This window comes from Tauraco erythrolophus, chromosome 1 (assembly GCF_009769465.1).
Source record: "Tauraco erythrolophus isolate bTauEry1 chromosome 1, bTauEry1.pri, whole genome shotgun sequence".
NCBI classification, from domain to species: Eukaryota; Metazoa; Chordata; class Aves; order Musophagiformes; family Musophagidae; genus Tauraco; species Tauraco erythrolophus.
The window spans coordinates 90,667,774-90,688,682 of record NC_141465.1 but is presented as its reverse complement, the minus strand read 5'-3'; the positions used below and the strand labels follow the sequence as shown (position 1 = coordinate 90,688,682).

General features: G+C 36.6%; 1 protein-coding gene across 1 annotated transcript; it reads left to right on the top strand.

Moving 5' to 3' along the window:
- BORA (BORA aurora kinase A activator) lies at positions 1 to 16,220 on the top strand. Its single transcript, XM_009985672.2, is given in 12 exon segments — positions 1 to 156; positions 1,294 to 1,400; positions 5,534 to 5,579; positions 7,177 to 7,258; positions 8,490 to 8,555; positions 9,315 to 9,371; positions 10,713 to 10,930; positions 12,231 to 12,384; positions 13,452 to 14,053; positions 14,457 to 14,588; positions 16,037 to 16,173; positions 16,175 to 16,220. Coding segments are annotated over 12 exon segments (1,803 nt in total).
- The last annotated feature ends 4,689 nt before the right edge of the window (positions 16,221 to 20,909 follow it).

Here is a 20,909-nt window from a genome sequence, read left to right as displayed (position 1 = left end):
ATGGGTGATACAAAAGAAGCTAAAATGCAGATAACACCAGAAACTCCAGGACGAGTCACAATCCTGAATCCTTTTGAAAGTCCCAGTGATTATTACACTCTTCAGGAGCAGATTGTCTCCAGTCCTTCAGTTTTCAAATCAACAAAATCCTCATCTGTAAGATCTAGTCTTCAGTTCTGTAACTATACAGATGTAATGCTAATATTTTGAAATGTGTTAAAAGTGCATTCTATTTAATGTACTTTAATGTATACACTAAGCCAGAGAATTTTGGTGACGTTTGGTGGTTCTTCTGATCACAGGAGTATGCTGCTTTTAATACTAACGTTGTCACTTAGTCTTCCTACTTTCCTGATTTTTTTTTTCTTTAGATATTAGGTGTATCAGTAGATTAGCATATACCCACTAAGTGCCCAAACTAGTTGTAAGTAGATAAACGACAGTTGTTGGATGTAGTGTTCTTGGCCCACTTAAAGTGGAAAAAAACCCAGTTCCTACCTACATGCGAAGCAGGCTGGATGCAAGTAAAACTTAATTGCACTTCTGTTGTGAGCTATTTGCATTTTCACAGAATCAAGTTAATGATTTTCTCTCTATATAACTTTTTAGTTGCAAATTACATTCTGGTTTGCAGTTGAAATTACTATCTGATAAGCAGAGATGATGCTTTGCTAATGAAACTAAAAAGACTCATTTGGTAGATCATTTTTCAAACAAATTTGAACAGTATTTTGTAATTAATTGTTAAAGGGTTGAAGCTGCTTTACATATGAATTGGGTTTTGTTGTGAACTATGGGTGGTGGTGTTATGAGGCAGACTTTGAGATATGTGTATGGGGTTGCAACTGCTAAGTCCTCTTGGACATGTGAGGTGAAAGGAGGGCTGCTCTGTTGTTTGAATAACTTGGGTTAGATACGGACACTGAGTTTTCATGGAACCACAATTTTGATTGTGGCCATATAGAAGCAACTAAATTTTATCCCAGGTTCTTTGTCTTTAGTAGATCTGTCCTCAGAAATTGAGAAGAAACTGACACCTCAGTTTGTAAATATTAGCTGTAACTCCGCTCTGTATTATCTTGTAAGTCATTGTAATGCCACTACTAGGGTAAAGAAGCCTGATTGACTTACTCATTTTTTTTAAGTAAATCACTTCAGTAGAAACTTTTTTGATTGTCTTTGACAGAAAATATATAGAGGTGATGATTGCATTGTTCCATTGAGATTTGTCCTGTGGTTTTATTTTTATCTTTTTAGACTGGCAAGCATTAAAATGTCCATTTCTTTTTTTAGACACCAGGAAAATTTAGATGGTCTATTGATCAGCTTGCTCTAATAAATCCTGTGGAAATTGACTCGGAAGACGTTCGACGCCAAGCAATGTATTTGAGTCATGCCAGGTAACTTACCATCTGTTTTCATGCAGTTTAACTTAGCTTGAATACTAGAAGACCGTTCTTTTGCTTTATTGACATGGTATTAAAGACTTTTTATTCAAATCTTTTAACATAGATTTTTGTGTCCCTAATGCAGATATAATATTTAGATGAGGCCGCCTCTGTGTCACTCTTTTTTAATGTTAAGAACTGCTGGTCCACTCTGACTGCAGTCTGGTAGACAGCCAGATAAAAGCAGTCAACAGAAGAAAGAAAATGTCTTAGAATCATAGAATCATAGAATCGTTAGGACTGGAAGGAACCTTCAAAGGTCATCTAGTCCAACCCCCCTGCAAGGAACAGGGATATCTCCAACTAGATCAGGTTGCTCAGGGCCTCATCCAGCCTGGCCTTGAATGTCTCCAGGGATGGAGCATCCACCACCTCTCTGGGCAACCTGTTCCAGTGTTGTTGGACTGTCTTGCCGGTGATTGTTACCAAGCTACCTCTCCTGCTCACAACACAGTTTATGCTCTGAGTGTTCCATGCTGAGACCTGTAAAGCGCAGGCCTCTTAGGTCTTTGGGACTCCTGCAGAAGGGTAGAGCTGCAAAAGCTAGCTAGGTAAGCCAGTACCCTTTTTGAAAGGTATAGATTTGACTTAATGTGAAGCAGGGAAGACCAATAAGCTTGTTGTCTTTGAGGAGAAGGAGAAATAATTACTTGAAATACTTTGGGGATCTTTATCTTAACTTTTTCCTTTCTCTGAAAGTAACTTCCATGTGGAAAACAAATGACTAAGTAAAACAGGCTTGGTATTCACAGCTCATCTTGAAGGATAGTCTTACACACTAATAGTATAGAACAACATACCAAGGGAAGGCCACAATGGTGAATCCTGTAAACACTCCTATACATTTCTCAGATAGAAACTGGCACGAAGAATCGAACCTTATGGTGTGAAGTACCACAGTAGTAGAGTAGTAAACCAGTCCTCCATCCTGTTCATGTCTATAGGACTTTCAAGTTGTGTTAGTGAAATGAAACACAGAGGGCTATTTATGCCGAGATTCCTTTGAACATTCATAGAAGGGTTTGGGTTGGAAGGGACCTTTAAGGGTCATCTAGTCCAACGCCCCTGCAATAAGCAGGGACATCTTCAACTAGATCAGGTTGCTCAGAGCCTCATCCAACCTGACCTCGAATGCTTCCAGGGATGGGGCATCTACAGCCTCTCTGGGCAACCTGTTTCAGTGCTTTACCACCCTCATCGTAGAAAAATTGTAAATTAGACCTATTGTTCTTAGTGTCTGACTGAACCTACATCTCTCTTTTTGAACAGGAAGAGATATAAGAAGGAAAATTAATTTCTTGCTACAGTAGAGATGGACAATACAACTGTCCTCAGTTGTAGCTGAATCACCATGTCTTAATGTTGATATTATTTTTCTTAACAACTATTTGTTTTCTGGCCTTCCTCTAGCAGCCAGTAGGTTTCAGACTCTAATGCTTTTTATGTGTTATTAAGCCTTATGTTTTTAGGGAGTTGATTACTGTTTCTGGGAAGTCTATTAGGACACACATAAACTAGCTTTAATTTAGATGGCTTGGGTGACAATTCCAATGATGATTAGTGGCATAGCCTATAGACAGAAGCATGCGTTGCCTTGATGGGTCCTTTCAGTCTGTTCTGCTGTTTCATACCTGCTGTGATTAATTTTAAAAAAAAATCATCTGATATGACTAGAAAGAGGCTAGTTTGTCTGTGTGCAGATTTGCTGTGTCCACACTTGTGTGTTTCAGTGTAGTACAGACTGAGATGGTTATTTCTAGTGGCTGCAAACTGTACATGGTTAAATGCATTTTTTTATATATATATATGTACATTTGTGTAAGATTTTTGTATGGCAACTGATTTTAATTTGCATGTCATAAATACTGCTTTACAGAAACTGAAGTGTCATAAATACAGCTCTAGATATTAAAAGTTCCTAACAAAAGCATGGAGTTTCTGAAGCCCATGCATAATGTTACACAAACTGTATACTTCATTTTAATAATGCCTGTTAACAAGTCATTTTCTCACTTAGTTGCAAAGAACCACAAGCATAAGAAATTTGGTGTATAAATATTTCAAACTGTTAATTCTTCGTTATGTAGTTTGGGTAGCAGCACAGCGTAAAAGCTCATGAGCACTTTGTGAACAAGTGCATATCATGTGTAGACTTGATTTTGTGCAGTATTTCTGTTTCCATACACTGAGCATCATTTATGTGCTGTGTGTTTATTGCACTGCTTATAAAATGATTAGGACAACTTTTTTCTGGCACATTACATTAGTGAAAAATAATCTGTCAGTAACTGACCAGACAGTGACACAGTCTTGTTGACAAGCTTTCCTATTTTTTATTTCTACTGGTAGAAATTGAGTGTTTCAAAATTGGTTGCTGTGTTATTACATGTTAAGCATTAAAAAATCTGTACTTCATCTTGCATACTGTGTGTCAGAGTTGCAAGTGCCCCCTTCCAGTACTTAAAGGGGGCCTACAGGAAAGCTGGAGAGGGACTTTTTTAAAGGGCATGTAGTGATAAGACAAGGGGCAATGGCTTTAAACTGAAAGAGGGCAGATTTCGATTAGATATAAGAAAGAAATTTTTCACTCTGAGGGTGGTGAGGCACTGGAACAGGTTTCCTAGAGAAGCTGTGGATGCCCCATCCCTGAAGTGTTCAAGGCCAGGTTGGATGAGGCTTTGGGCAACCTGGTGTAGTGGAGGGTTTCCCTGCCCATGGCAGGGGGGTTGGAACTAGATGATCTTTGAGGTCCCTTCCAACCCGAACCATTCTGATTCTATTGCTTGAAGTTGCATACAAGGCTGGCTTGGTTTTATTCTTTTTAAATATGTATGGTGTTTTCACTTCGTTATTTTCCTAGAGTTACGCACTAAAGAAAAAACATCCTCTTCTGCACTAACTAGCACTTTTAGTGGGAGCTGTTTTCCCAGTTTCTCTCTTTCTCCATTGGAATCTGACTTGTAAAGATGCTTATTAGTCATGATCCACTATGCATAAATGCACAATGATTGCATACTCATCTTTTTGGTAAAATAACTGAATTTTGTGCAAGTGCCTTCATACAACTGTTGCCTATGTAGTTGAAGATGGCATGTCTAAGTATTGCAGATATATTCAAAATCTGATTAGCATCAAAGAAGGGGGGCTGTGAGGGAAAGTTTGTGTATGTATTAGGTACATCTACATGTGTTTGTGTAGCTAATTGTCTATTATCTAAATTTATAAAATTATTCAAGGGTAATTTCAGGTATACTAACTGTATGAAAGTATTACGTGATTCAGCTAGGATGATGATGAATATTCACTGTAAAATTTTTTAAAGCCTGTAAATTAAATTACGTAGTAGTAACTCTCAAGTGAGACTTGAAGGTGACTGCTAAAGAAAGTATAAATGTAGAATCTCACACATCATTTGAAGATGGCTGAAGTAACTACAGTATTTTTTTTAAAACTAGGTTAAAAACTGCATAAGGAAATGTGTTAATTGCTTTAAACTGAACTATGATGAACTTCCTGAACTGAAGGCAATACAGCAGACTAACTACTTGAAAGGGGGAACTCTGTGCTGGGAAAGTGTGTGTGTCAGGAATTTGAATATGCAAGCACTGTATGAGTGTCTTCTGTTGCCCTTTTGTTCCTTAGGCCTCAGTTTTTATTCTGCTTGATTTTGTAGTGAGTTTCTTTGTAAGCCTAATCTCATGGCAACTTGAATAGTAAAATCTATTCATGTGACAAGTTCAACATAAAACTAAATGGGTTATTTTGGAAGATCAGTTATGACTGAGTTTTTGTCCAGATAAAAATACTTCCTGATACAAGGAGTATATAGAAGATTTGCAAATAAGTATGTATAAATATTACAGATCTTTTTCAAATGACCTGAAGTAACTGAGAAGTGCATTTATACTTCTAAATTTATACTATGAGATTATTGCACATAACAGTAAAAACATAAAATTCAGGGTTTAGTGCAATTTCATGTATAATATTTCTCTTAAGCATCTGTAGAAGATTACATGGTTGGACTTTTTTTTCCAGTAATGTGATGGTTTTGATAATTGAGTTGTTTTTCATTTGTTACTTAGAATTGATAAGGAGACAGAAGACAGGAGGCAAAGAGCCATTGAGGAGGTAATAAAACTTTCTATGCCGTCAAGTATTGATTTGTTTTAGCTACGTACCTACAAAAAAGATCCATGTCTGTTACAGAATTTCAAAACCCAGAAGCCTATTATATTTTTCCGGTCAGTAAGAAAGTAACTTTCAGTCTTCAGCCCTTGCAGTTGTAGTTGGAATCCACGTGGTCTTTTTCTTCCCATCTTCTTTCACACATCTGTAGGTCAAACCAGCAGATTTTGTTTCTTTCGTGTTGCTTGGCTAGTGGGAATGTAGCTGTAAGATAAGTCTTATAAATAGTTAATTTAAGGTTAAAAACGATTGAGTATTTTGGATTTTACAGTAACTCTTAGTGTTAGGCAGGTTAGTTTCTTTTATTGCATTTTTAAAAATATAGCAGAACCTTGGTGATTTTATGTTTCTTCCAAAGTCTGCTTAGTTGGAGGCAAGACTTTCTTCTGGTAGCTTGTAATTCTTTTCATCCATTTTTCATTTTATTTTTTACTATCCATTTGTCTAGCGGAGAAAGAAAAGTAAAGTGTTTCAAATCTTCACTACAGAAGTCTTCAATGTTATTCCAGTTTCAATTTAAAGAAAATAAAATCAGTCTCCATTAGACAAGTCTTCCTCAGGGTTACTGACTGTTTCGTATTGTATCGTGCCATTATGAATTTCTGTCTCTACAAACAAAAGATATGTTTTATGATTCCATAAAAGAGCTATGTACAGTGACCTGCAGCTAAGGTACTCTGTTGTTTTAAATCTGCCTTAAAAAATGGATATTTCTTCTTTGTGAGGCATAGACTTATGGATTATGCAGCTGAACAGCTTGAAACCATGTCTCTGAAAAAGATTATGCCTTTAATGGTTGAGTTATTTCAAGCTGAGTTTTTTTCATTTGCTTTGAGTCTTGCTTTTGTGGTAAGAACAGAATTTGCCATGTGTTTTTTGAAGCTGCTGTAATAGTGTTGGTCTCTTCAGCATCAGGGTGTTCTGGAGTGCAGCTGTGACAGCAGATATGGTTTCAGGTTCAGAGAAAATCACCAAAGTGCCAGTACTTGTAAATGCTTCACTGCTAACCAGTTTGGCCAAATACCCTAATAATATTGCCAAAAAGCCTTGGTTGTCCACTTCTTTTACTGTTACTACAGTGTCTCTGTAGCACTTCTGCAAAATAGCTCTGCTGTCAAAATACAATGATTTAACAAACCGAAAATTTGAAAAGAATTGTGTTAAACTGCTGTGCAAGAAGTATGGTAGAGATGATGCAAATTTTTAAAGGAGTAATTGGCGTTAAATGAAACTTTTGTACAGTTTTCACTGTGCAGACTTGAAAAATCTGAGGTAGTATGTGTCATAAAGAAAATGGGAATCATCTTCAAATCAAATTTTTTCTTTAACATCTCGGGGCCTGAAATAATGGTATATATTTTGAGTATAAGGGATAACTATATAGGTTTGGGGGAAGGAAGAGTTAAAATTTTTAAAACATAGAGCTGTGAGTAGCAAAAGGTATGACTCAAATTTTTCTTGTTCAGAGTACTAATCTAAATCTAAGCTGAATGTCCAATTTTTAAAAGTGCTAAGATGGTTTGTTTCTATTCTACTCTAGTTTTTCACAAAAAGACTCATAGTTCCTTCTCCTTGGATTGAACATGAAGGCAAGCAAGTTTCTCAGTTTAATTCAACTAAATGTAAGTTACTTTTTTGTGTGTTCACTCACAATTATCTAGCTTTTGGAGAAATTATCAAGCAAAAATTTTTGAACCTCAATTTAAATTTGAAGAAGCAATGATAGAAGATGGCACAACTGATAGATTGTTAGCTGTTCTCTCCAAGTGCTTTCTTTGTTTAAAAATGATTTATTAATTCAGAATTTTACTTAATTTTTCCTTTTTGTTCTTTTGGTTCCTGCTCTTAAATCTTTTTGCTTTCATGACCTGTCTTCAACCAGTTTAAATTACAGACACAACTTCGCTGTGTCAATACCCAAGTCTTCTACTTCGTTCTTTTCTTCTGGTATCTGCATGTCTGACTTTATTGTCAGGAACGCAATCAGAATGTGGGAAACTGAATTCCATGTTTTTCTACCCTTACTTGCAATGTAGATGCCTCTTGTCTCATTAGCTCACTGTCACTGTACATAAGGTTGTGGATTTTTCTAAGTTTATTTCATTTATGCCATTATTAGATTTTATTATTAATGCTGCTTTTATTAAAGTTTATAGATAACCAACAGAATACATAGTAAATGGATTACCAGCTGGACAAATGTCAGCTATAATGTATTGTTTGCATTCAGTATTGTTTGGTGGGAAATTCTTAAAAAAATCTTTGGGGATTTTTGCAAGATTTGCAAGAGGCTGAACTTAAAATTTTTTATCTAGGAGATGCATCTTATGGATAGTGTATGTGGATAGTGTATTTTTAATTGTCAGTGGTAAGATCATCACTTGGGCAGAGGTCGTAAGTCATAATCCCAGACCTGGGAAAGCTGAGTGGTGAAAGAAAATAGCCTAATGTGTTCCTTAGCTGTATAAAAAGAGTGGTAGATTCTTCATCTTTGTCTGCAAGTCCAGACTGCATGGTTTTCTGGAAGTGTGTTTTACTTGGTCACAGCCTGTTTGGCTAAGCATAAACTGAGTTTGTTTGAAATCTCTGTAAAAAAAACATAGAGGAGGCTGCACGGGACAAAGATTTGGGCCAAGTCGATGCTACGTCACTGAGCTTTTTTTGAGTAGAAAGGTGCTGAAATTCTCTTCATCATCAATAGTAGTAACTTTTCCTCAGTACTCCTTTCTAATCACTTCCAAACTTTGATGCAAAAATTTTGTTTAGTTGTATTAAATATTCTAACTTACTGCTGCTAGGTTTCAAAACTATATGCAACACATGCTTAAATTTAAGTTCTTATCTATTTTACAGCCATAGATCTAAATAACATTTCTCCAATTGGAAGACAGCTAACTTTGCAGCCTGGGAAAAGCAACGGTGGGTAAAAGGCAATGTCTGAAATTACAGGCTTCCTGTGAAGCAAAATAATCCATTTTTTAATGGCTACTTAATTTCAAAAGCAATTTTTTTGTTGTTAATATTCCCGTAGTAATATTTTTTCTTAACTTGTATGGTACTAATTTCAATATCTATTTCTCATAGTAATTTCATTCTCTTATAGTCTCTTATATTTTTTCTGAAGTAAAAACTGAAGTCCTCTGTAGACTGTAGGGTGCATTTTTTCCAACTCAGTGTATGCACTTTTTCTGAATTAAAAAGTGAATATAAGCCTCAGGTTTATGGGTAAATTACAGTTTCAAGAAACCTTCAATGTGCTGGATCATTTTGGTTTAGAGGATCTTGATTATTTTCTCTGCCAAATAAATAGCAGAAATCTTAAGACCTTTTTTAACCTATTTCATTTTAGATAAATAGGTAGTGTTTTTCCCGAGGGTATTTTGATAATTTTTTTCTCCTATTTCCCTTTGAATCTTTCCTTTCTTCAGAGACCTCTCTCCTCAGATAAGAATGCCTCTCTAGAGGCTTTTATGTTACAACCCTTGCTTTTTTTATCTCTAGGCCTGTGTGTGCTGCATATGATATCAAATTAGAATACTAGCTTTAATTAACTCTTTTCCTTATTGCGTCTGTAACTTGAATAGCTCAATTGCAATGCAATTTGAAAATAAACTTTTGTTTCCATAGTTTTAGTAAAAGGTCACTGCAAGCTAATTTTCTTGGTTTTATTCATTGCAGCTGCTTGTCAGACAGTACTGTCTTTGCCAGTGGATTTTAATTTAGAGAAAATACTAGGTATGTTGTATCTAAATTTAATTAGGAATGTCTGAGTAGAAAACTTGTTTCTATATTGCTTGCTGTTTTGATTTTTTTTGTCTTATGAAATATTGAAAACCTAATGTATGAATGCAAGTTTTAAGTATGTGTTCTAAATATACAGTTACTATGTGTTGTGTGGGACATCTGACTTAAAGGATATGATTTGAATGTAGACATAAAGATAAGAGAGGAGGGATATGGAGGACAACTGGAAATTAAATAACAATTCCGGATGCATAAAAGGTAGTAAGCGGGAGGCACCCTCTCTTCACCCAAATGGAGCAGTTATTTGACTTATCAGGGCTGTTTGACTTACAGGTTGCTGGCCACGAGGCTCGTAGCCCAACCTTGCCGTGAGCAAAGCTGTGCTGTAATTCTGTGCCTTTAATTTGACTGAAGCCATGAAGGTGACGAAGTTGTGTGGTGGCAAAACAGCCGTGACCACTAAGCAGGGAGACAAGAGTCCAAATTAACAGTCTGATTATAACTGCTGTATAAAGCAATTGCTGCCAGCTTCCTCAGGCAAGGGGGCTGGAAAGGCCTGTTCCTACAGCTCATATGTGGGAATAGTGGGTATAGCAGCTCAGAGGTCTTTGGCTGTGTGCTCCTGTTCCTGTATTGAAGCTCACAACCCTGATTGTGGACCATCAAAATTAAAACAGAGAACCAGAACCATGTCTGCTGCTTTCGTGTTTCATCTTAACAAATGCTTCCATCAATGCATAATTTGTGAATTCCTGAAAATTCTTCATTCCTCGTTCTGCTATGAGGAATATCCAATTAGAATAGAGCCAGGAGAAAAAAAAATAAGAGTCTGGAAAGTTTCAACATAGGTAGAGTCTTTATGTCTTTTAACATCTGTATGCTTTTCTACTGTAAACTGGTTTGACTTTTCTTCAAGTTGAATCTGGTTTGCCTCTGGATTTATCATGATGACCATCAAAGCATATAGGAGACCTGAAAAAAGAGTTTAGTTTTGCTCGGGTAGTATAACTGCTTTTTTGCAACTCAGATGTGAAGAATAATACAATTTTGGGAAAAGGCAGTAAGTAGATGCTGGCCAATATTTACGTTTTTTTAAAATGCAGACTTTAGTACTAAAGGATGGTAGGCAGAAGTGGAACCTTAGTACACAGAGCAGACTTTCTGTAATGTTAACAAGTGATGCTTTGGGAGAGGTGTCTAAATTAGATTCATTACTTGCGGTATTTGTAAATTCGATTAAATGTTTTAATTTAGTTACATATGTCGCTTTAGTGGAAGATTTATTTTTTTTCCTTACTCTCACTGGAAATTACTTCTCCTTGACTTTTCTAGGTGAATATTTTAGAACTGAAGAATTTGCAGATCAGTCTCAGGAAAATCTGAGCTCTTCATCACTGAGAAGAAAGTTGTTTTTAGAAGAAAACGGACGTGTATCTGAGTGTTTGTCCCCTTCTCTGCATAGTCCGTGTGGTAGTCAGCCACTTGGAGTGCTTTGTTCAATAGACATATCTCCAGTCCGGTGCAGAAGCCCTCTGGAAACATCTAGTTCAGTAAGTAGCCTGGTTTGGGGGCTGCAAGTAGTTCTGGCACAAAGTAGTTCTTAGAGCAGCCTGTACCAATTCTGTGTTCTAACAGACTTCACAAGGTGAACAACCATGTTTTTGATAAGCTACAACTGCTTTATGAGAGAGTGGGTGTTGAACCAAAGGGTAGTGTGGTGGTTGTTTTTTGGTGGGTTTTTTGAACAAAAAAGTTCTTGAAGTAATCTATTACTGACTTTTTATTCTATCAAATTATGTTGTGCTGCTGTTCTTTTGAATAGAAGGAATTATGCTTTAATTTTATGTTATGAAAAGGAAGTAGGAATGGATACATATACAAGATTTGCTGAAAGCATGTTGAAACTTTTTTTTTGTAAAATGTGTATCCAAAAAAATCTTTGTTTAAATCCATGAACTCTCTAAAATACTAGTTGATATGAACAGGTGCTATAATTATTTCCCTTACAGCTCATAAACCCATTTATGGTGAAAGAAATGACTTGTGGATCTTTGAATGCAGTGCTAAATATGCTTTTTGCTTTTACATTGACCAGAGATTTCAGATGAATAGACATCTGTTAGAACACAGAACCTAATGTCTGCTTTTTAAATTGAGATGAGTCTTGTTCCCAGGTGGACATAGCACAGCTAAACTGGTTTAGGCGGTATGATTTTTGTCTGTTTTGTGGCTGAACTGCATGGAAAAAAACTACCCCAGCAAAAATGTGGCTAAAAAAAAAAAATTCTTCACTGTGGTATCTTAGCAAAGAATTCCTATAGCATAATTATACTGCTAGAAGTGACTTTTCTTTTTGCAAGATCACAACCATTATTCTCTTTTCTTAAGGAAAAATATTTTGTCTGCTGCTGAGTTAAATAATTCAGGTTATATGGATTGCATTAAAATATAAATAGCGGCTGACTTTCAGCTGTGTTGGTATGAGTAAGAAATTGAGATTAAAATCGAGATTAAATACTTGACTATGCACACAGATAGCATTAATTCTCTGTTTAGGCTGCTTATAGTTCTGAAATGTAACGGATATTATAGTCTTAATTGGTATTATGTGACAGTTTGAGTCCATTGCTTTTTTCCTGTGTGGACGCATAAAGTCCAAGTGAAGAGCTGTGACTGGAATATTTAAACTAAACTAATGATAGAGATTGTTACTGTACAGGATTAGTTTTCCTCAGTACTGCTATAGTGAGCTTTTTAGATAGGACACTTTTTATATATATGTATTAGCCAAAATTTACATTATGAAAATATGCTTTTTTTTTTTCTTTTTCTTTCTTTTTTTAACTGAAGGGTCAGTTTTCATCAAGTCCTATTCAGGGAGGAGCAAGGGCTTATAGTCTGGGAAGTATAACCAGTCCCCCGTTTCCAGAAGGGTCTCCTGCACGTAATGGTTCTCCTACTTTTTCACCAATTGCATTTCACATAAGAAAGACACCGCTGTCAGGTATGGTTTAATTGTATATGTATTGCTTTTTCTTGATTTCTATATTTTTATCATAAAAACTGCTGCGTTCTTACTGGAACTTCTTTCTGTTCAGAGACCAGTTACGGTGCTGGGCTGACCAGCAGTCTACTGCTATGACACATTTACTGTTTAGCAGTGAAATATGATAATGATGTGAAACAGTGAGGAGTATCTGCTTGCAAAAAGTCAAGTAGGGAAAATATTTTAGAAGAAGGAGTTGAGACCTAATAGGAATTAAAAAAAGTTAAAGATTATTCAAGTGTGAGAAGGGGGTTAAAGCCATATGCCTGAACTAAGTCCGGTCACAATTCTGATTTGGCCCAGCCTGAAGTGCTTTAATTGGACAAAGAACATTTAGCCTGAGTTTTCAAATCATGTGATTGTGAACATTATTTGGATTGAAAGTGACTAGTGAAGGAATGACAAGCATTTTGTGTCCTCGTTGCTCTGGAAGATGTCAGTATTTCATGTTTCATTAAGACTTAATGCCATGTTCATACATGATTTTGCTCTGATGAGCTTTGTGGTGTTTCAACACCATTATGTGTGGAGATCGCATAGGCGTTTTCTCACTTAACTTGATTTTCTTGAAAACTTCATTGCTGCCCCAAATTTTTTAAATGCCTATAGAATATGTGTATTGATATTTGTTCAGAAAAAAATCCACAGAACCAGCCTTCACACATTTTCCTTTGAACACTCTGTAGTATGGACATTTGAAAATGCAAGGCTTTCAAAAAGAAAACCATGGTATAGGAAACAAATTCGGTGGTAAAAATGGGATAAAAACTCACCTTTACCATCATAGTTTAAATGTGCTGGTGGTTTGGTTTTTGGTGGGTTTTTTTTGGAGGGGTTAGTTTTTTTTCTTTGGTTGGTTAGTTTTTTGCTTTGTTTTTTCAAGAAGTCTTTGTTGCTGGAAGACTGTGGTCAGAGAATTACTATGTAGTTGGCTGTAATTATTGAAAGGACTATAGGGCTTTGAGGATGGTGACTTTAACTCCACCTAATATCTGATAGAATAACTTTGTGGGTTTTTTTTACAGACCAAAGAAAATTTACATTTCGTTCTCCAGATATTCCTTCTTCCTCAAATAGAATGACACCCCCAAGTATGAGAAGCCCTTATATAGATGGTTGTTCTCCAATTAAAAATTGTTCTCCTATGAGGCTTGGAGCGTGTAGAGGAACTGCTCAGTATCAGACTTCTGTCATTAGAATACCAATTGCAGTTGAGAATCACAGTGAGGATGAGGAAGACAAGGAAAATGCTTCTCCAGCAGAAGCTCGGTTCCCCGAAATAGATAACGGAATAAACTTGTGTCCGCCAGACGGTGATACTTTTGCACACGGTACACATCTTGTGGTAGCAACTGTGTCCATTGCACCAGATCACTCCGAAGCTTGTCATCAAAGGCTGTCGTCATTTCGGGATATAGAAGGCTCAAAGGAAAATAATACAGTAGATATGGCTGATGCAGCTGAAGTGTCAGAGGAAAACACTTGGATAAAAGAAACAATTGGCAATAGCAATGCACCAATGACCAGCTTTATGACGGGGATTACTTTCAGTATTGAAAACTCTCGCATGTGCATGTCGCCTCTTGCAGAAAGCAGTGCAATTCCTTGTGACAACAGTAGCATTCAGGTAAAAAAAATAAATATTTTTGTTTGCTTCTCTGTAAGGCTGATCTTTCAGTATGTATACCATTCTGGAAGTAATTGTCTGTTTTCTCCTTTTGGATGTGGCATGCAGGTAGTATTGTGACTTTTATTCCTTCCCCCTCCAATCCCTTTTTCCTCTCTCAGAGAAGTTAACATAGCAATTATAAATTATTTTTGTGTTATTATGTACAGTAATACATTTAACATAATGCAAACTAATTCTGACAGACCCATTTACAACTTGCTGCTGTTACTACCTGATGGTAGTTGATTTGTTGGATTAAGTTCTGTTGATCAAACACAAGTCATACCAGGTATGAGACTCTGAAAGGGTTTATTGGTGTTTAATTGCAGTACATCTTTAAAGCCCTGCTTCTTGATTTCAGGTGGACAGTGGTTATAATACACAGACTTGTGGAAGCAGCATTATGGACACTGCGGGGACTGAAAACAGTTGCAGAGAAAATGATGTGAATACTAACATGTTTCAGAATAAATCTCAGCTGCTTAGAACAAAGGTAGGAGTTAAACTGTGATACAAAAGTGATGGGCTTCCCTGAGGGGAGGGACAGTGAGGTGATAACGGAGAGCATGCTACTGTAGCATCATTTTCAGTATTATGTTGAAAACAAGGAGTAAATGCAGGACAAAGATTGTAAACTGGCAATAAAATGAATGTGTTCTATGAGAAAGGCAGAGGTGGTTTCAGAGGAAACTGAGGTATATGCACGAAGGGTAGTTGTGAGGCTGCTCATGGCTTCTGATGCATTGTAGTCTGTTGTTTTTGTTTCTGTTGTTCTTGCTGCTTTTTTACTGCTAAGTTTTTAAATGTGTGCCAGTGGAAAAAGCACATTTTTGGAGAAAAATTGTTTGCTGCTAATTTTCATAAACTAGCTTCAGGTTCCCTGAACTCTGTGTGGCGTGCTGACTTGGTGGGGAACTTTCTGCTTGGGTAGATAAAGCCGTTGAATGACCTGTCTTAGAAACAAAACAAATGACAAAAGACCACATGTATCTAGCAAGACTCCGAAGCTCTTCATCTTGTGACTGATGGGAAGGGGTTCTACTTCTTCCAGAGGATGGAAAGCAAGGCTAATTTCTTTGGAGGAGAGAGCGAAGATCATCTCCTCTCAGTAATTATGGTCTTACAAACTTAGTAGTCTGTGGTCTACTGCTTAATGTTATTTACAATCCTTGGAAGGGAGACAGTGCTGACCAGTAGTACCAGCCTATAAAAAACCTCCAAGTAAGCCCTCTCAACCCTGACTACACTTCTGTATCTGACATGGTAATAGCCACTTCTCTGCCAAGGTGAAGAGAAGATTGATGGTGTCATGTAGACCATTGACATCAAATTTTGAAATCTGCTCATTTAATGTTAGGATAACAGGAAGAATGGATGGATATTTTGTCTTTGACTTCTAAAAATATCCCATCTGAGGTCTTGCCCCAGTCACCCTGTTGGACATGGATGATACATGTGGATGTATGTACTCCTCAGAATCAGTTGTCTAATGTCAAATCTCCTAGATACTCAACAATGTCATGCAGCTGTCTTCTCCCAGTGCCGGAATGTCTTTCCATTGCTAGATCCTGACTAAGCCCAACTTTGCATTTTGGATTAGGGTTTAAGCGTGGAGGCATTAAGTACTTCATTTGACCCTCACAACAGAGAACCCAGAGAGAATGAAAAGAAAAAAGTGTGGACGTTGCTGGCTGAAAGAACCTGGTCTGGCTCATGCAGAGCATGTGTGCTCCCAAAGGAGGTTCTTGCTGGCAGCAAGTCTCAAAGATCTGTGCAGAGAAAACGTTATCTTGAGTTTCTTTTTCATTTCAGAAGGGGAGAGATGGGAGGCAGAGGTACTAATTGTAACTTGAAATTTTCAGATAGTAAGTTTGGATCTTATTAGTTTTGGGGAATTTTTGTGACGATGGTTTTAAAACTAACTTTTCCTTATTCACCTAGGAGTGTTCAGTTTTAAACCATAAGGACAATCAGTTGCTGAGAGCAAAATCTCCAGAGAAGCAATCCTGTTTCCAAAAAGCAAAACCACATAGTACAGTATTTGGTCAAAATGCAACTTGCAACATTTCTGCCTGGAAACAAAAATGAAAATCAAGTTCAGGGATTTCACAAAAATGGTATGTAGTTTTCTGATGGAGAGCTTAAATTGTGTTATCTAATAAATTTTTATACGTATGACCTCAGCTACCTGGATTATACAGGCTAGTTTTCTTTTTTAATGCAAATGTAAGAAATTGTCTGGTATATATTAAGGGAATTTTTAAGTGATGTTGGATTTTTTGGGTCTTGTTTACAGATTTATTGCTATCATTAAGCGATCTTTTTGAAAATTAAGGCGGCTAGACTTGGTACAAAGGAAAAATAGTGTTTTTTTTCAGAATTGCGTTCCTTCTATGATGAGTGTAGATTCCATGAGGAGCCTTGTTTTGAAAGTTTGGACATAACTTCAGCTTCAAGAGGAATATTTCAGACAGACTGACCATATCTAGGGTAACTTGCACAGGAGCCAATGTAACTGCAGAAACACTTACAATTTAAGACACAACTCTCTAAAGGCATTGCAGAAATTTTTCTTTGGGGGACAGAAAAAGGAAAGGAGCATTAGTTTTGATTTGGATTGCTTTTTCCTGCAATCACATTTATTCTGTGGCTTCAGGAATGCCAGCACAGGTACCAGAGTCAGTGGACAGAAATCAGCTGCCAGAGGTGTGATGAGAGCAGGGCTGGGGAAACGAGAGGGGTGAGTGTCTGTCAGTATCAGTCTAAAGTAACAGCGATGAAACTCAGCTGTGACTTTCACAAGGAAAGAACAGAACTAGAGTTCCAGAAATGGGTCCCTGGAATATATCTATGTTTTATAGTAGACTGCAAACTGTTAGAAATGGGTGCTTTGATTTGAATACAGGCTAGTCCTTTTCCTTGTGAATAGCTGCATGAAAACGCTATTCTAGTTATGGAAATCACATACATACTTTTCCACAATAAAAAAAAAGTTTAATTCTCTTAGTGATAAAATAAGCTTTATATCAAAAGAAGCCTTTTAGCAATTCTTTGAATAGTTTTTCCCTTGGTCTGACAGAAAACTGCATATCCATCAGTTAGTTTTACTGTGTACTTAAGTAAAATAGACTATTGGTTACTTTAAAATTAAATGATAGTGGGGTTACTTCAGTAATTGTGGTAATACTAATCTTGAAGTTGATCACCTGGCTCCACCAGTGTCTCCTAAGAACACTTGTGTCCAAATGGATGCTCCAGAACCCTTTCGAAGGAATGTAAGGAAGGTACAACAAGGTTAACTGGTCTCCGTACATCACTAAGAGAACAGTGCAGCCTTCCTTAGTAAACCATTACCCTTTTACATCCATCTTTTGTTTTATTTCCCAATATTATTATGTTTCTTACAGAAATTACCAAAACATTTAGAAATATAATTAACTTTTGCATGCCACTTATTGCAAAAAGTACTAATATAAACAAACTCTTTCAAGAAAAGCATCATTGAACAAAAGTAGCAGAATGAGGAGGGTCTGGAAGCCCAGAATTCCCCTTGCCTAATCAAATCAGATTCGCTTGAATGTGATTGGATTTCTTTGAAAGAAGCTTCTGGAATTTATAAATGTCAATGGGGAAAAAAAAAATTCATGTTGTAGTCCTCTAGCCCTAGTGACTAAGAGCGGAACAAGAGGTAAGGGAAAGGCTGAGATTTTAGCGCTCTGTGTTTGTAGAGCTCTGAAATAAACTTTGTTGGATTAATCAAAAATAAAAGTCCATTCTAGTGTGTTCTCCAGGTGAAGCAGTCTTTCGCTCTTTCAGAGCAAGGATATCCAGTCCTGGGACACTGGGTGGAAGTTCTCCTTCCTGTTCCATTCCACATCTCACAAAAAAACTTATACCAAAGTGACGGACCGTGGCTGATGAGTAGCTATGGGCACGCTAAGCCTGAAACAGTTGGTCAGACCTAAATTTGAAGGCAACTGACACAGATTTTTTTTTTTTTTTTTTTTTAAATCTCAAAAGCGGAGATAGGAACAGAATTGCATAGCATTAAAAAGCAACGGGATAGACCTGAGACTTGTGTGCAAACGTTGTACAACTAGAACAGTTCTTGAAATATTTTCATTGATGATTCACCAGTGAAGGCTTCGTAAAAAATATAAAGGGAAACTTCCATAACAACAGTAAAGCATCATATGGTTTTAGTTATCACACTGCAAAAATAATAATTAAAAAATAACTTTATATTTCTGACCAGCAAACATGACATGCATTGTTTTCACTTCCATAGTAACTTTATCAGTATTTCAGTAACGCCTATCAGATTGACAGCAGTTGAACCCAATGTCCTGATTGATCTATTTCGTGATCTGGAAGCATGTGTCCTGCTAAAAGCTGAAGTAATACTAAATTGGTAACTTTTAGGGGATGAATTTTGTTGAAGTACAGAATGAACTTAGATTTCTGGAAAATGAATTTGTTGAATAAGGCCTTCAAAATGTTCTTAGCTGTAGCTTGTAATGTTTGTAGCTCTTGTAGACAAGACACAACTTGTCTGAGATTTAAAAGTTATTCATGACCTTAAGTCTTTTTTCTGGTTTTCATGGTAATTCTCTTTAACAACAATCAATTGAAAGGGTGAATTCCAGATTTCTGGATTGTACAAAGGGTTTGTTTTTGCAAGTGTGATTACTAAAAATAGTAGTAATGTCAATGGGAAGATGAGAAGAGGGTCGTCCAAATTATGATCTGCTTCTGAACTGTTTGGCATGATATATGTATAATTAAGATTTGGTTTTATTTTGAATTAAGATTTTTGATCCTTTATAAAGATGTGTTCAATGCTATATTCTTCATAATGATGTGTTCAATAATCAGCGGCTTTCAAAGTATTCACAAATAAAAAAAGCAATCACTAAAATATTTAATTGCACCCGTAAAGGTAAGGGAAAAATAACAGCAGAAATGGATGAATGTGAGAATTGAAGGATCCCCCAAATAAATTACCTGTATTCTCTGTCCTGTTTTATAGTCTTCAATTAGATGGGAGTTATTTATTTTATGAAAACATGCATATTTCTTATTATGTTTGTGTAATTGTTTTGTAGAAGAAACCTACTGTGCACATTACCATGGAAATCATCTGACCATTCTGTTTCTCTGGTTGTACTTACTCCGTTGCTTGGCACACATTGCACAAAATGGTCATTGTTTACATTAAATTAATTTCAGTAGTTTTAACAAGAGTCCTTTACCATGTTTAATTGTAAATTGAGTAGTGAAACAGAATAAAGACAGCTCTTTCATACTTAATTTGTTGTGGGTTTGTTTGGTTTTTTTTTTGCTACGATTTGCAGCATCTTTCCTGTGAGCACTGCCTGTCGCACATGTGTGTGTATATTGTTTGGGTGGGGGGCAGGGGGGACGGGGTGAGGAGCTTTTGCTCTTGTGCAGACAGTTGAAAACTGGTTTCAGTTACTCTAAAACAGGGTGCTGAATTGAAAGGGCAGTACCAGTTACAGATGCAGTGCTCTGCACATCTTTCTTGAAAGTCAATTTTGAAGTTTCTGAAGCCTTTCAGAGTAGTGGTGACAGGATTCAAACATCTTGTTCATGGGCTGTGTTTTATTTTTCTGTTGCAACCAGTTAAACATGGTAATTGTCTCCTTTTGATGCCTTTTCTAAATATGTACTTTATAAATCTGATCCAGTCCTTTCAAATGACAGCACACAGGGAGCTGAGTAAATATGGCCAAGTGATAACCATGTATTGATCAGCTTTGACCCAGCGATTACCCAAGGAAGCCGCTGAGGAGTGACTAGTATAGACGTTTGTGACCTGTAAGGTCTCTGAGGAACATCTGTAACATGTGGGATTGCAGTTTCTTGGCTTTGAGAGCTAGGAATTGGCATCAACGGGGAACCAGTCTAAGAAAACTACTATAATCCCAGGCACTTTGGAGGACAGTTCTACTGAAACGGACTTAGAGAATTCAGTAGCAACCACCTCACAGTCCCTGTGGTGGGGGTTCAGTGCTGAGACTAGGAGCACACTTAAAATTACTTCAGTCCTCACAGCACATAAAACATGCTTTATGACTACACAGCCAGGTGATGTAGCGTGACTAACAAAGCACAAAACATTTGAGGTTTTTTTGAGAATTCTAACCAACTAACTAAAAATTCTAGCCTCTTGGCAATACAAGCTAAAACGATCACCACAAAACTTGTTACGGATTTTTGTGTAGCACAAATATAACTGTTTTTTTTTTTTTTTAAAGGCAGTTCATTAGAGGCTAAGCAATGATTTTAAATTGCCTTAAGGCCTATGACAGAGACTAATGCACTTCTGTAATAGGGTTTCTCCATCTCTATTGTTTGCATATATACACACAGCTCATGTGCAGGAGAACTTTCTGAGAAGGAAGTGTAAGTCTGGGGAATTTATCTTTCAGGAGTAAATTCTGTTAGCAGTTAAGACCAGTAACTAGCACAGTTATTCTTTCAGCTCTGAGGTGCTAAACAGAATGCACAGAAAAAACAGACTTTTGTCAGTCAGGCTCTTGAACGGCCCTAAGGTCATTAATAAAAATACTGCAACTACTCCTTTATGTTGCAGAAGCATTTATTTTCAGCTACAACACAAAACTCTAGACAAACTTGGTTTTAAAACTATTGTTCTCCTGCATACATATATTCATAAAAAGTTTTTTTAAAAAAATCTGGTTTTACAAATTATTAAAATGAGTATTTAAAAGTAAACAAAATCTGTTTCTAACATTTTGTCCATAGGGGAAAAAATACGTAAATACAAATA